Below are 14347 nucleotides of genomic sequence, written 5' to 3'. Positions count from 1 at the left end.
CGATTGCCACGGCTCTTATCTTGATCAAGGATCTGCTGGCCCGTGTCCAGGAGACCCCTCTCACTGGTGGTTATTTCTCGGCCGGGTAGGTATGCATATCTATAACTGCCCAAGTGACCTTCACATTTAGTCGTCGAAGCAAACTGAACAGTATCACTGCACTGCAATAATGACGACGATATCAACTTATACTCTGCCTGCCTCGGTTGAGGAAAAGTACACCACGGTGTACCATCGGGAGTTCGTCTTGGAGCAGCGAACAGACCCTACTTATACTACCCAATCGGCACCCACTGATTCGATCATACCACCCAAGACGACTCAGCGTGCACTGCTTCTACATGCTGCGGGGGAACAATATACCCTGGTGACTGATCATGCCATCCCGGAAATCTCTCACAAGGATGAGATCTTAGTTAAGGTACGCTATCTATTATGGCTTCTCGTGGCTTGACTAACATCGACAGATTCAAGCAGTTGGGTTAAACCCTGTCGATTGGAAGGGCCCGTAAGTGACCCGCAGACACGACCCTTCGCAGCTAACACAATCAGAGCCTTCAACTTCGGCCTTCCCAGTCTACCATGGATCAACGGACGGGATCTCGCAGGAGAAGTGGTTCGGGTCAACAATGAGAATAGTCGGGTTCGTGTGGGTGATAAGGTGTTGGTTCCATCGACAGACTATCGTGATATCCGGAAAGCTGCCTTTCAAGAGTACGCCGTCGCTACCCACTTCAACGCTGCACGTATACCATCGAACTCTTGTGTCCACGCTTCTGCGTCGCTCGGTGTTGCCTTTGTCGCTTCTGTCCTAGCACTAGGAGTTTCCCTCGGCCTTGACTTTAGGGAGTGTCCTCAGTCCCCGGGTCCGAACTTGCAGGATACGGTCGCTCAGCTTGATATCAACGATATACCGGCCGATATCCGTGGGGAATGCTTTTCATCAAGTGCTGTACCAGAACGTCTCAAGAAGGGTGACTGGGTTGCGATTTGGGGTGGTGAGTGGCATTTCTTACATATTCAGATTATTGCTGACTGTCACAGCATCCACCACAACCGGATACATCACGCTGCAGCTCGCAAAGCTTGCAGGCCTCCACGTCATCTGTGTTGCAGATATTGCCCGCCACGGCTCACGACTTCATCAACTCGGCGCAGATGTTCTTGTTGACCGACAAGATACAGAACGAGCCGTAGATATTATACGTGGAGTCACCGGAGGTAAACTGCGGTATGCTGTTGACATTGTCGGGGCAGAGACGGCGACATTACTACAGCGCACACTCGACCACACCGTCCGCGAAGATGGCTCCCATTCCCATTTACTCGGGTTGACAGGCCTACCAAAGGAAAGAAATGAGGCATTGGTTTATCACACTGTTCCGATCAAGCTATTCCATACTTCTCCGACCGTGGGGGAGCAAATGGTCTCCTGGTTGGAGGGGCTGCTCGAGACCGGAGCGTTGCAACTACCAGAAGTCGTTCGACATGAGGGCGGGTTAGGGAGCATTAATGAGTCGTTGGAGGTGTTGCGCAAGGGAAGTGTGTCGGGGAAGAGGATAGTTGTAGATATGGCGGAGTAAAGGGCTGTTCCTTTCAACAGATTTTCTCTTTTTCAAATGTACATAGAATGGATATTATCATGCTACATATGCAATAAAATGAGTTAGACGGAAAAATTTATCGTAACCATGTCTACGTGTACCGCACAGCATCTTCAACCCTACAAAACTACCATCCCGAACAACTCCACAGCTTCAAAGTGAGCACCAAATCCAACAAGACCGTAACTAACTCCTAAGTCAAAGCCATTACCACACAAACTTCCTTATCAGAGACTGACTAACAGCTATAATGGCAGTTACACAGCACCTCTACCCCTCCTTCCCCTCACTTCCGAGACTACCACAGTTGGCACCATCACCACCGCATCTGGCGCAATCACGCGGCAATCGCACGTCTTCCCCTTGGCCTTGCATACAGCCCGCAAATCACAGCCACGAGCATGCCTTCTCGTCCGAGTAGTAATACTGAGGGGCATAGTTATCACGGGCTATACTGACACGGGAGAAATTAGTGCAAGTTGCACAATACACATAGCAGATACCCACTGTGCGACGCTTTATAAACGAACACCCTGGCCTTCTTACCATTGACATAACTACTATATCTCTCTCCTCCTCACTGCCCATTACTCAAGCCGACCGCCACGATTAACTCATCAAGTATTGCAACATGGGCTCCGCCGAGAAAAAACAACTCATCCTCAATGCCTTCGCCATGCAATCGCCCTCGCACCTGAACCCAGGTCTGCACCGCTACCCCAAAGACCAAGGCCACAAGTACACCTCCCTGCAGAGCTGGATCCGCGTCGCACAGAAGCTCGAAGCGGCTAAATTCCACGCCATCTTCTTCGCCGACGTCCTGGGCGGCTACGACGTCTACAAGGGTCCCGCGAACCTCGACCCGACTATCCCCGCGGGCGCGCAATTCCCTATCAACGATCCGCTGTACAGTATCCCCGCTATGGCGGCTGCCACGGAGACGATTGCTTTTGGTGTGACTGCGTCGACGACATACGATGCGCCGTACGCGATGGCGAGACGCTTCTCTACTGTTGACCATTTATCCAACGGTCGGGTGGGATGGAACATCGTCACGTCGTATTTGGAGTCTGCGGCAAGGAACTTCGGATTGAATACCCAGATTGAGCATGATGAGCGGTATCGCATTGCGGATGAGTATCTCGATGTGACGTATAAGTTGTGGGAGGGGTCATGGCGCGATGGGGCTGTGTATAAGGGGGATGATCGCGATGGGGTGAAGGGGTATGCGGATCCGAAGGCTGTCAGGCAGATTCATCACAAGGGGAAGTACTTTAATGTTCCTGGACCGCATCTGTGTGAGCCGAGTCCGCAGAGGACGCCGTTCTTGTTGCAGGCTGGTACGTCGTCGGCGGGTAAGGCGTTCGCGGCGAAGCATGCCGAGGCGATCTTTTTGAATGGACAGACGCCGGAGCTGGTCAGGCCGAGTGTTGATAGTGTGAGGGAGCAGGCGAAGGCGCTGGGTCGCGATCCTGCGGGGATTAAGATTGTCGCGGGTGTGTTGGTTATTGTCGCGGAGACGGATGAGGCCGCGCAGGCCAAGTTCGAGGAGTATGCGAGGTATGGAGATCGCGAGGGCGCGTTGGCGCTGTTTGGAGGCTGGTCTGGGTATGATCTGTCGACCTACGATGATGAACAGGATTTCCGGTTCGTGGAGCAGCCGGCGGTGCGGAGTATGGTTAATCACTGGGCCAGTACGGTGCCTGGGATGGAGGGAAAGAAGTGGAATAAGAAGACGATTGCGGATTATTTGATTATGGGTGGGAATGGATGCAAGATTATCGGTGGACCGAAGACAGTCGCGGATGAGTTGGAGAGGTGGGTGGAGGTTGCTGATGTGGATGGGTTTAATCTCAGCTATGCCAGCATTCCTGAGACGTTTGATGATATTATCCAGTATCTTGTGCCGGAGCTACAGGCACGCGGTATCTTCCACACAGATTATGCGGTCAAGGGCGGCACGATGCGCGAGAATATGACGGAGCAGAAGGGACAGACGAGATTGCCTGAGTCGCATCCGGGCGCAAAGTATTTCTGGCGTGAGGGCGAGGAGGTGCCGAAGTATGCGGAAGGTCAGTGAGACGGGTTGACAAAATGTAACGATAAGCAGAGAATAAGATGAAACTGTCGAGTATGCTTCTCTATGCGGTGATAAACTCAGTGCGATCTTAGCTTCCAGTTCCACTGGCAATATGTCGGTCGACCTCGGAATAGCTCGATAAACAAGATCTGTAAGAATAAAGTCTCCATGTACGTCACCCATGTAAGTAAATCTCTCATAAAGAATAAGCACAGTGCTGGGAAGAGATCTCGTCAAGGCTAGAGCACAATTTGTGACTTTTGTACGGTACCACTAATAAAGTCAATGCCACCACAAAGCTAGTACAATCTGGGGTAGCGCTCGGATAAGTCGGGTCAGCTTGGCTCGGGCATTCAAGCGATCTCATTTCTAGAACAATATATCGCGCATACACTCGTATACTGAGTTTGCAGACGGAAGAAAGACTATACTTGGGAATCATGGAGGTGAGAGTATTTCATGCAGATATGTGAGGTTAAGTTCGGGTGGAGCAAATTCTATGATATGCTGCCTGTTCGTCTCTGTCAATGTGTTTTGAGCCCTAGGACGCTGTATGTATGATGTTTATCGGATCGTCAGGGGATGGCATATTCAGAAGCGGCTTGAATTGCCTGTTGGAGATAAAGATATTGTCGCTCAGTGAGGCATTTGTTCCTTCTTGCTGTGCCAATGATGTTGCACTTTGGAGAGCTCCGTCACGGACATCCGTTAGGCGTCCCGCTTTGATTCACTAAAATGCCGCATATGCTATCCAGCTTCCACCAGAATAAACTATGATTCTTGTTGCTAGCTTTCTTTCGTTATTTACAGGGCAACAGCTAACTGTATCTCATACTTTCCCATTCAACCTCACTCAGTTCCTTCAAGATCATACTAGTCAGTAATATACTACCAAGTGGATAGCAGGTACATGATCGATCTCTTATGTTACCATACATGACAGATGAGTATATGTACGATAATATACCTCAAGGCTGTCGCCAAAATAAGGTCCCTCTGAGCTGCCATGAGGGTCAAAGAGTCTCCATCGGGCAAAAGCATCACACGCCAATCATCCACCACGGGACTCAGTGCTCCACAACCGGGCAAACCAAGCATTCGGATATGGGAAGTGAAGACAATCCATCATCAGCGGTACCTGCAACATCGCAACTATAAATACAGGCCTTTAGCTGCTGTTCACCATGACGATTTCACTCCAGGTTCATCTTTCTGTATCCATCTTCATCGTCAAAAGCTGCTAAAATGGTTCCTGCCATCCTATGCACCAGTCTTTTGCTTCTCGGCCTCGGCCAAGCAGCAACCGTCCCTCTTCCGCCAAGCACCGGACCATGCGACGTCACGCTCAAGGCCAGCGAACTAGTCGACTGGTCTCGAGCCAATCCATTTGACCCAAAAGGGGGTAAACGTGCCCTCATGGTCACGACATTCACACCCGTCAACTGCGGGAGTGTGCTCTCTGAATCCTACATCCCGAACGCAACAGCAGCATATGAAGATGAGACATTCCAGTCTTTCGGGCTGCCTGCAGGGACGTTCGAATCTCTTCGCATCCAGACACAGCAGCAGCAATCCTCCTCCAGCGTCAACGAAAGTTACCCAATTGTGCTCTTCTCACCCGCTCTGGGAGTATCAAGATTGATGTACACCTCGCTGCTTCAAGATATTTCCAGTCACGGGTTCGCTGTCATCTCCGTCGATCACCCGTATGATGCCGATATTGTGGAGTTTCCCGATGGTAGCACGATTTTCGGTGTCCTCGAAAACACTACAACAGATGCACAATTCACTTGGGCAATGAATGTTCGCGTCCAAGACATGATCTTTGTTTACAACCAGACTCACAACGAGACGGCGGTCAATGAAATATTCCCCTTGTCATTGAGAAATCCAGATCTACTGTCTCTCAACCGAGTATCCATCACTGGTCATTCCCTTGGCGGTGCAACAGCAGCGCAGACAATGTTGGTTGACAACCGATTCGTCGGAGGCATCAATTTAGATGGTACATTCTGGGGATCTGTCCTGAAAAAGGGACTGTCCAGCCCGTTCCTATTGTTCAGTAACGCCAATCACACCGCAGAAACCGATCCTAGCTGGGGAACATTCTGGTCAAATCTACGAGGATGGAGACTGGAACTACGACTCGCACAGTCTAAGCACTATTCCTTTTCCGACTTTCCGGTGCTGATAGATTCTCTGAGTATCTCTGACGAAGTGAAAGAACTTGCTCGGGCTGCTTATCTTGGTACGATTGGCGCTTTGCGGGCTAAGAATGTGGTTGTCTCATACATGGTTGCTGCGTTGCAGTATTTTGCTTATGGGCGCACGTCGGATCTACTGAGTGGCCCTTCCGCGGCGTATCCGGATGTCACTTTTGTACATTCTGCCTAGTCCAGTGGGGTGCTGATATATGCATGTCCAGGAGGCTATTGCATTCGCAGTAGTGCTGTGCGAGAAGCTTACCATACATCTGAATGAGCATATCATGGATCAGAATAGACAGTGCTCGAAATAAATAGAATTGCTGAACTTAGCAGACTTCGCCTCGTATGAGTTACTCACTGAGTGTAAGTGAAATATAGCCGCATGTACTAGTCACGTCAAGTAATTCACAAACTCGGCCAACACAGCACCGAACCTGTTAATGCTAGGCTTAGTCTAGCTTTATCCATCACATCACAATATTGATAGAAGGCTAGTCGCCCCTGTGAATCCTTGGAAGCAGTCTGCAGCAGCCTCACCCTGTGATTTAGCCGCCGCACATGTCTCACAGAGTACTTAAGCGCCGGCTGAGGGGAAACTGTTCCATATATAGCTTTGTGGTGCAATTAGGGGGAATCCCGGCGTCTTGAAGGTGTCAAGGATTCACAGGTCCGGAATTAGCCGCCGTGAATCCACCACATGTTTAAATTCTTTACTTCTGGCTCCAACTGTTGTGTCTCTACAAATTACTCAGTATCACTTTGCATACCTACATTGTGCATTAAACGATCACACATCACCAAATGGGTGACTTGGGACCATACCTCGACTACGATGGAGAAGACTACATCTGTACTATCTGCGACAGATGGTTCACGACTGAAGGTGCGCTCTTCGCCCACTGCAGAGCGACCACGCGACATGAATGGTGTGAGAGATGTCGTCGGGTATTTGTCTCAGAAGACTCGAAGAATGCACATGTCCGCGCATCCAAGAGACATAATATTTGTCGTTCCTGTTGCGAACCAATAGACTTTGAAACCGATGATGATCTTCGATACCATCTGGAGGATTATCATCATGCTTGTCTTGAGTGCAATATATTCCTCGGGTCTGCTGAGAATCTCCTAAGCCATGATATCTCTGTCCACTATTATTGCAATATCTGCGACAGATATTTCGGTAATGAAAACAATCTAAGAATGGTAAGCTGAGCTTCAGATCATTTTCAGGGATGCTAATTCATCTGGAATCAGGGGCCTGTCAATCAGGGGTTTCGGAAGAGACGATTGATGATTTAGCGGCGGAGTGTTACCAGAGCAGGAAATATATCGTTGACACAGATGGAGGCTGGCGGTATGAGTGTCCAGACTGTGAGAGGCAGTTCTGGCAGCTATCTGCGCTGTACCAGCATGTTGAGGATGTCCCTGCCTGCTCCTATCTTGCGAATGGGGATGGTTGTCTGGCTAAGCTTGAGCGCTTTATGGCTTCCAGGTTGCCATGACTCCATGCACTCCTCCATGTTAACTCCTTGTTCTTGCTAGAGACAAATCACAACAGTTGTGTGAATTGATTCTCCGGGCTCACACGGTACCGTATCATCCATTCATCCTAAGTGCATAGACGTGACAGCGGGCCCGTATTGACTCTTGCGCATCCTGGTGCACGCATAATGGAGTGACAGCCCCGTATTAACGGCTGTGCGTTCTGATGCACGTAGTTGAAGTGAATAACCAAATCAATTCTAAAACTATAAAAGGGACCGTGTGAAGCCCATTCCTCGATCATTCCTAAATACCTCAAGTTGTATCTTAGAATTTTCAGTTTGCACTTTCCAACACCGCTCCTTGGAAGAGAAATTAAACCACCATGAGTCGTGTTTACATGTTCTATCTCGCCCTAGTGGCTATCCTTCTAGCCCTATGCTTGGCCAGCTCAACCATGGACTCTTCTTTGACCTCACTACCGACTAGCCTGGCGTTAAGACAGACATCAGGGGCACCACGTCTACTGAAGTCAACAATGAACCCTCCACCGACGACCATGACTAGGTATTCCACACTCTTATCAACGGTATCATCATCGTCCTCGTCATCATCAACATCATCTTCAGCAACAACAACAACAACCTACTTCATCATCCTCCGCACCAGCAACACCAACCACCTCGACAACCTAGGCGCCAGCATCCTCAACGTCAACTCCACAACCAACCAAACCACCGCCATCTTCAACTGCCAAAGCAGCAAGCTCGGCAACTGTCTCATCACAGTACCAGTATCAGCAACGAATGGCCCGTCAACTGCAGAACTCACTCTCACGAGCGTCGACTCAGTCACTCCCTTAAACCATCGTCTGAAGTCCACCACATCCCTAGTGATCCAATATGCGATCCACACGTACGTAGTTCGATGCGACATCACAGCCTCCTTTAACGCTTCCTGCACTACTACAGACTATGCCTGGGAGTCCTCTGACGCATCCACGTTCCCGTATACGTCGACTTATTCGAGGACGGTCTCGGCTCTAGCGTATATGTCTATTCCGATTACAGCTGGGTTAGAAAAGTTGAGCAGATCGGTTGGTGTGTCTACGGCGGTTGCAGATCCTACTGCGTCGGTGACGGAAGAGACGGGGCTACATCCTGAAGAGCATTTCAGGAGTCCGTTAGCGTGGATAGCTGCCCCCATTGTGCTTCTCGTTGTGGCGGGTGCTTTGATTGCTGGTGTTATGTTTTGGCGGAAACGGAAGAGATCTGCTGATCGGCCAGCATCATCGGAGGGTGGGGACGATACGACTTGGGGTGGTTTTGGAAAGGCGGAGCTACCGACTGTGGGGTGTGGTATTGTGGAGGCTCCGGGACATGAGCAGGAGTGGGTCGAGTTGGTCGCCGTTGGGAATGAGATATCGGAGCTGCCGACGAATTGGAATGTGGCGGAGTTGTCGGCTACTTGGGAGGTGGCTGAATTGCCTGGGTGATTTGATAAGGTGCAATATTGTGGTCGGTGGTGTGTCTAAAATATGAGGTGGGTTTGGAGCCATGGGAATGCAGGGAATATAATGGGACTGAGTGAAGATTCTGGATTTGAAGATTCTGGATTCATGAAATGTGATAGCGTGGTGGGCAGGTTTATGTGTAGCGACACAGTAATGAGATTAGATACAGTCCTCTTCATTTGTCACTGCCAACATAATTTATGCCTTAGTACATTTATTAATCTTCGTGTATCACTCTACCTATGCACCGGTCCGTCTTTGCTGGTCAATAAGAATCGACAAAGGTCCGATAGGAGCGTCCTCCCGATCTAACATTATCTCAACCATCCGCAACTCCTTCCCATTGCTGACAACATCATTCGAAAGAACATCCTGTAGCTCTTTCCAAGTTTTAACTGATGCAGTAAAAGTATCTTCGCTAGCTCCGAAGAAGCTAGGGGCCTGTAGATATCTCCACCGCGACACATCGTTGTATCCCTGCTGCCGACCGTGGATGCACCGCTCGATAGTGTATCCGTCGTTGTTGATGAGGAAGACCACGACATTCAGCTTCAGTCGAATGATCGTAGAAAGTTCCTGTGCAGTCATCTGGAAGCTACCGTCGCCGATGAGAAGGACCGTGCGTGCATCTTTGATGCCATGGTACTTGTCCGATGCCATCAGCTCCTCCTGCGCAAGAGCAGCACCCTGTGCTCCTGGTAACATGTATCCGATGGAGAGCCAGGTTACGGGTGCGAAGAGGCGGGTGTGCTTGGGAAACGGCATCTCACGGACACCATATCCTGCCGTGCCTGTTTCTCCCAGTAAGATGTCGCCTGGACGAAGGAAGTTCGCAAACACTCGCCACAGTTTATCCTGGGAAATGGGTTTATCTCCCTCCACTTCGGAGAATGAGACAAGTTTATCACGGGGCAGGTTAGGATAAGGGTCATAGCGATGGATTCGGTTGAGGTCGATGGTCTGGATCAGACGAGAAGTGGTGAGCTTGGCAGGAATATCCCGAACAATCTCCGTGCCAAACTTGACTTCGTTATCGGTGAACAATATCGCAACCTCAGGCTTGGGGATAATCTGGTAGAAGTAGGAGTTGGTGGAGCTGAAGTGCGGTCCGAAACACAGCACCAGATCTGCTCCCTTGTAAAAGTCCTGCACTTCGGTCGGGTCATAGTTGCCGCGGTAGATTCCATGGAAATTTGGCCGGGTATCATCCACCAACCCTTTTCCGAAATTGGTAGTCCAGGTCGGGAAGTTTGTGGCGTTGATAATCTTCTGCACCTCGTCCACAATGCCTATCGGTCTGATTTCTCCATCGACGAGAATAATCGGTTGCTTTGCTGCATAGATGCGTTCCAGGATTCGCGCTACAGCATCATCTTGAATCTGTGAAGGAACAGGCTCGGGTGTGCTGACGGCGAGCGCGAGTCTTTCATCTGACACGTACTGGTGCACCATATCCATTGGCACCTCGATATAGACCGGTCGGCTATGAAGGAGACACTGTCGTAGTACCTCATCAATTTGTGCTGGAGCGGTGCGTGGATCGCGCAAGCTGGTTTGGGCGATAGTCAAATGTTCGTAGATCTTAGCGAAGCGCCCATATTCGCCATCATTGAAGGTATGGTGGATTAATTTGCGTCCCTCCTGCAAGTCCCGAGCTGGTGTTCCCACAATGTGCACGACAGGCGCCCGTTCAGTGTAGGCTCCTGCGATGGCATTGACAGCAGACAGCTCCCCGACACCGAAAGTGGTAACAACGGCGCCAATGCCTTTGATTCTGGCGTACCCGTCGGCGGCGTAGGCGGCGTTTAGCTCGTTCGCGTTACCGACCCATCGCAACCCGGCTGGCTCCACATAGTCGAGCAAAGTGAGATTAAAATCGCCGGGCACACCGTGGACGGAAGCTACGCCCAGGTCTTTGAGCCGACGGAAGAGGTATTCAGCAACTTTGATGGAAGGCATGTTGAAATGGTGGCAGATGGAGAAGAGCAAAGAACTCCGTTAGGAACCGCGGTTCTTATCAACTTATCAAGGTTACCCCGCCCGTGACCCTTTTCTCCGACTCGCCGATTCTCCGATACCCGGTCCGGTGGGAGCGCCGCTGCCCGCCAATAGCCGCTCGATTCACTCCTCTTTGGATATTATTCTACTATATTTAGCAGATGGGTATCGAGGGGGAGTTCTAGTGCAAAAGTACGGTGCTTTCAAGTAGTTCTGGGTGACTATCACTGCTGGAAACTGTATTCCAAATTCCAAATAACATCGTTTAAAAGGATATATATTTCTAGGTCTTAATATTTAAGTGGGTACAGGAAATGAATCTAATACAAATCTATTGCTCGAGTCTGTGAAAGCTATCCTAAAAACGGTGTTAAATACTGACCTATATAAATGAAAAGTCCATGCCAAATAACCGAGACGAAAATAGGAAGGAGTATTTATGCCCAGGATCATGAAGTCATGTAGGCCCAAAACAAAAGTTCCACGCGGAGATCCTTATCAATGTCATTGATCAGATAAGAAACGGCACCCACAATAAAACCACGTGATACCATTAGCTGCTCATCATCACGTGGCATGTGTTCCCCTCGTGAGGGGAATGTGTGGATGAGTCAATCAATTGTGTCACGGTAGTAAATCCGGCATCAACCACTCATCATAGAGAATACCAACCCCAAGGACTAAATTTGGAAAACAGCGAATAGTGCTTTGCGACCAATTGTGATGGATTCCGAAATGCCATCCTGGCAGAAAGCAGCCCAAGCTAAACGCCAAGCTATTCTGGATGCAATTCCCCAGAAATGGAGAATTCAGCATGACACCCTACCGGTTGATGTTACCGGTGAATTTATCCAGGGGTATTTGACCCCTCGTGAGATAGAGATTACCGAAGCCGATGCTGTTGCAATTACAAGTCAGACCACATCGGGAAATTGGAGTGCTGTCGAAGTGACGGAAGCTTTCTGTCATAGAGCTGCTATTGCTCATCAGCTTGTATGTTACCCAGACGTCGAGGTTATTGCTTTAAGATGCGTCTATTGATTACAGAATAGGTCAACTGTCTACATGAGGTATTCTTCGAAGATGCCATTCGTGTTGCCAAGGAGCTCGACGAGCATTTGGCAGTAACAGGGACACCCAAAGGCCCGTTGCATGGACTTCCAGTAAGTCTGAAGGACCAATTCCATGTCAAAGGTGTCGACACAACTATGGGTTACGTGGGCTGGATCGGCACCTATCAAGGAAAAAAAGACGACCCCCGCCATAGGGTGGCAGAGAGTGAACTCGTACGGGAGCTTCGCAATCTCGGAGCTGTATTGTTTTGTAAAACCAGTGTTCCCGTCACACTCATGTCAGGAGAGACAACAAACCAAATCATTGGTTATACATGGAACCCCAAGAATCGCAATCTATCTAGCGGTGGAAGTTCTGGGGGAGAGGGGGCCTTAATTGCTCTCCGTGGTTCACCGGCCGGATTTGGTACCGATATTGGTGGTAGTGTTCGGATTCCTGCTTCTTTTAACGGGATTTTTGGGCTGCGCCCATCTGCGGGAAGAATTCCGTACGAAGGCGCGGCGAACTCCATTGACGGCCAAAACACCATTTTGTCAGTCATTGGCCCGTTGGCGACAAGTATTGGGGGGCTAAAGTTACTTTTCAAAGCCATCCTCTCCCAGGAGCCATGGCAGTACGACCCTCTCTCTTTGCCGTTGCCATGGAGAGAGGATATCGAGGATCAAACGAAAAAGTTGATTACGGAGAAGGATAGTACAACTTCTCAACTCACCTTCGGTATCATGCGACATGATGGACGTGTCAAGCCACAACCGTCTGTGAAGGTGGCTATGGATCTTATGGAACGCATTTTGAGGGACTTGGGCCACCAGGTAATCGGAGATGAAGAACCTTCTTGCTGCACTGATCTAACACGCGTATTAGGTCATAGAATGGGACCCTAAGTTGTGCCGCGAAGGACAAGAAATTGCGGTACGTCAAAGTCTGGCATACATAGCGATGATAGTGTGCTGATGCTCCGCAGAGCGAAACCTACGATATGGACGGTGGCGAAGACCTTTTGAGTCACATTGCCTTGTCAGGAGAGGCACAAATCCCTCAATGCTCCGTCGAACCAGTGAAACACTTCAATGCCAGAGAGGTAGCGGAACTCAACGTGCAGAAAAGGGAATACCAAAAAAGGTATATGGACTACTGGAACAGCACGGCCAAGTTAACCACAACTGGAAGGCCAGTTGATGCTGTCATCTGCCCAACCGCGCCTCATGCAGCTGTCGTTCCGGGAAAATACCGTCATACCGGATATACTTCGTTTATCAACACTCTGGATTATACGAGCTTGGTAGTTCCTATATGCTGTGCTGACAAGCATCTTTCGTCCATGAACGAACGGTCAGAGATTCTGAGTGAATTAGATCGGAAGATCTTCGAAGAATGTAAGTAGGTCTTGTTACGCCCATCTGAAGCGGATCCTGACCTTATTAGACGATCCGAAAATCTACCACGGAGCACCCATTGGGCTACAATTATTCGGCAGGCGGTTGGAGGAAGAAAAGATCATCACGATCGCTGAATATCTTTCCGAAAAAGCCAAAGTTTATACCGGACAATGAGAACTGAAGACTTCATCCACAGATCCGGAATCAATCATTCGATGACTGCTTGGTTAGGTCCAACTTACTCTACACCATGTGCAAAAGGCATGCTTCGTTGGCATTGATGAGAATATAGCGCCGAATTACTGATAGCGAATTGTATATAATGGCTTTAGTCATAGTCAAATCTAACTCAGCCGAGGAGCGCATTGAAGGTGGTGGCTGTCACAGTTCAGGACAACATGATGAACGTTGGTATTTCCAGGATTGGAAGCTAGCTGCAGCAGATAGAAATGAGGATGCCTAGAGAGCTAGTAGGTGGGTCCTTATATACTAAGCTCACGTTGTGATGACAATTGCCGTGTGTCAATCTGGTCCCTCATACTCAGGGCTACTCCATGCAATGTCCACTAGCTTTCGAAGATACGATATCCGTATCCCTTGACTGGATGGATAAAGCCATAAGAAATTCATTTGACACTACACTAGCTCATTCTGACTATAATCGTATCCTGCTGGTATTCCTCAGAGCTTGTTTTTGAGCTTGTACGGATCAATATATAGCCTAATGCGAAAGAATTGATGCGTAGCGGCGGAAGAGGTCCGATCATCTTAAAACACTCAGCATCTATCGCCTTCCTCTTACCATTATTTTCTTATTAGGCCAGTTTATGCATATTAAGGGTAACCTACCATGTGGCTCTACGGAACCGTTTAGTCTATCTAATATGTGCAAGTAATTGCACCTCCCTCGATGGAGATTCACTTGGCATGTTCCACACAGTATTTAAGGGGAACGCAACCTGCTGCGGTGCTCGACCGCGTTTTTAGGCAGCCATCTCTGCTCTACAGGG

The 14347-nt window shown here is 49.3% G+C and overlaps 7 protein-coding genes across 7 annotated transcripts; 6 read left to right on the top strand and 1 right to left on the bottom strand.

The window, feature by feature from the left end:
- Nucleotides 1–144: 144 nt before the first annotated feature.
- BO88DRAFT_394253 (zinc-binding alcohol dehydrogenase family protein) lies at nucleotides 145–1672 on the top strand. The gene is made up of 4 exons (XM_025705146.1): nucleotides 145–421; nucleotides 468–508; nucleotides 553–998; nucleotides 1045–1672. The coding sequence occupies exons 1-4, from the start codon at nucleotides 170–172 to the stop codon at nucleotides 1581–1583; spliced, it is 1278 nt and encodes a 425-aa protein (XP_025559680.1). The 5' UTR covers nucleotides 145–169; the 3' UTR covers nucleotides 1584–1672.
- Nucleotides 1673–2114: 442 nt separating this feature from the next.
- BO88DRAFT_371353 (LLM class flavin-dependent oxidoreductase) lies at nucleotides 2115–3882 on the top strand. The gene has a single exon (XM_025704201.1). It carries the CDS (start codon nucleotides 2236–2238, stop codon nucleotides 3682–3684), a length of 1449 nt encoding a protein of 482 aa, XP_025559679.1. The 5' UTR covers nucleotides 2115–2235; the 3' UTR covers nucleotides 3685–3882.
- Nucleotides 3883–4895: 1013 nt separating this feature from the next.
- On the top strand, nucleotides 4896–6329 carry BO88DRAFT_470159 (PAF acetylhydrolase family protein). The gene has a single exon (XM_025711648.1). The coding sequence runs from the start codon at nucleotides 4930–4932 to the stop codon at nucleotides 6076–6078; it is 1149 nt and encodes a 382-aa protein (XP_025559678.1). The 5' UTR covers nucleotides 4896–4929; the 3' UTR covers nucleotides 6079–6329.
- Nucleotides 6330–6692: 363 nt separating this feature from the next.
- Nucleotides 6693–7551, top strand: BO88DRAFT_470151 (uncharacterized protein; the record flags this gene model as incomplete). Its single annotated transcript, XM_025711647.1, has 3 exons — nucleotides 6693–6897; nucleotides 6922–7071; nucleotides 7122–7551. 3 exons carry the CDS (start codon nucleotides 6693–6695, stop codon nucleotides 7391–7393), a joined length of 627 nt encoding a protein of 208 aa, XP_025559677.1. The 3' UTR covers nucleotides 7394–7551.
- Nucleotides 7552–7932: 381 nt separating this feature from the next.
- On the top strand, nucleotides 7933–8868 carry BO88DRAFT_428265 (uncharacterized protein; the record flags this gene model as incomplete). Its single annotated transcript, XM_025709073.1, has 1 exon — nucleotides 7933–8868. One exon carries the CDS (start codon nucleotides 7933–7935, stop codon nucleotides 8866–8868), a length of 936 nt encoding a protein of 311 aa, XP_025559676.1.
- Nucleotides 8869–8968: 100 nt separating this feature from the next.
- BO88DRAFT_407218 (alpha-keto acid decarboxylase family protein) lies at nucleotides 8969–10857 on the bottom strand. Its single transcript, XM_025707366.1, has one exon. It carries the CDS (start codon nucleotides 10843–10845, stop codon nucleotides 9127–9129), a length of 1719 nt encoding a protein of 572 aa, XP_025559675.1. The 5' UTR covers nucleotides 10846–10857; the 3' UTR covers nucleotides 8969–9126.
- Nucleotides 10858–11515: 658 nt separating this feature from the next.
- Nucleotides 11516–13771, top strand: BO88DRAFT_437595 (general amidase GmdA). The gene is made up of 5 exons (XM_025709631.1): nucleotides 11516–11877; nucleotides 11937–12770; nucleotides 12823–12870; nucleotides 12923–13334; nucleotides 13384–13771. The coding sequence occupies exons 1-5, from the start codon at nucleotides 11608–11610 to the stop codon at nucleotides 13509–13511; spliced, it is 1692 nt and encodes a 563-aa protein (XP_025559674.1). The 5' UTR covers nucleotides 11516–11607; the 3' UTR covers nucleotides 13512–13771.
- Nucleotides 13772–14347: the final 576 nt, after the last annotated feature.

The sequence above is a fragment of the Aspergillus vadensis genome, assembly GCF_003184925.1.
Source record: "Aspergillus vadensis CBS 113365 unplaced genomic scaffold BO88scaffold_23, whole genome shotgun sequence".
In the NCBI taxonomy this organism is placed as follows: Eukaryota; Fungi; Ascomycota; class Eurotiomycetes; order Eurotiales; family Aspergillaceae; genus Aspergillus; species Aspergillus vadensis.
The sequence above is the reverse complement of the archived record's forward strand: the minus strand, read 5'-3'. Positions and strand labels throughout refer to the sequence as shown.

Bases quoted from the DNA above. Each gene is read 5' to 3' on its own strand.
- BO88DRAFT_371353 (XM_025704201.1), top strand. From the start codon at position 2,236: ATGGGCTCCGCCGAGAAAAAACAACTCATCCTCAATGCCTTCGCCATG.
- BO88DRAFT_407218 (XM_025707366.1), bottom strand. From the start codon at position 10,845: ATGCCTTCCATCAAAGTTGCTGAATACCTCTTCCGTCGGCTCAAAGAC.
- BO88DRAFT_437595 (XM_025709631.1), top strand. From the start codon at position 11,608: ATGGATTCCGAAATGCCATCCTGGCAGAAAGCAGCCCAAGCTAAACGC. The intron at 12,771-12,822 runs GTAATCGGAGAT...CACGCGTATTAG, and splicing joins TGAGGGACTTGGGCCACCAG to GTCATAGAATGGGACCCTAA. The intron at 12,871-12,922 runs GTACGTCAAAGT...GATGCTCCGCAG, and splicing joins GCGAAGGACAAGAAATTGCG to AGCGAAACCTACGATATGGA.
- BO88DRAFT_394253 (XM_025705146.1), top strand. From the start codon at position 170: ATGACGACGATATCAACTTATACTCTGCCTGCCTCGGTTGAGGAAAAG. The intron at 422-467 runs GTACGCTATCTA...TAACATCGACAG, and splicing joins AGGATGAGATCTTAGTTAAG to ATTCAAGCAGTTGGGTTAAA. The intron at 999-1,044 runs GTGAGTGGCATT...TGACTGTCACAG, and splicing joins CTGGGTTGCGATTTGGGGTG to CATCCACCACAACCGGATAC.
- BO88DRAFT_470159 (XM_025711648.1), top strand. From the start codon at position 4,930: ATGGTTCCTGCCATCCTATGCACCAGTCTTTTGCTTCTCGGCCTCGGC.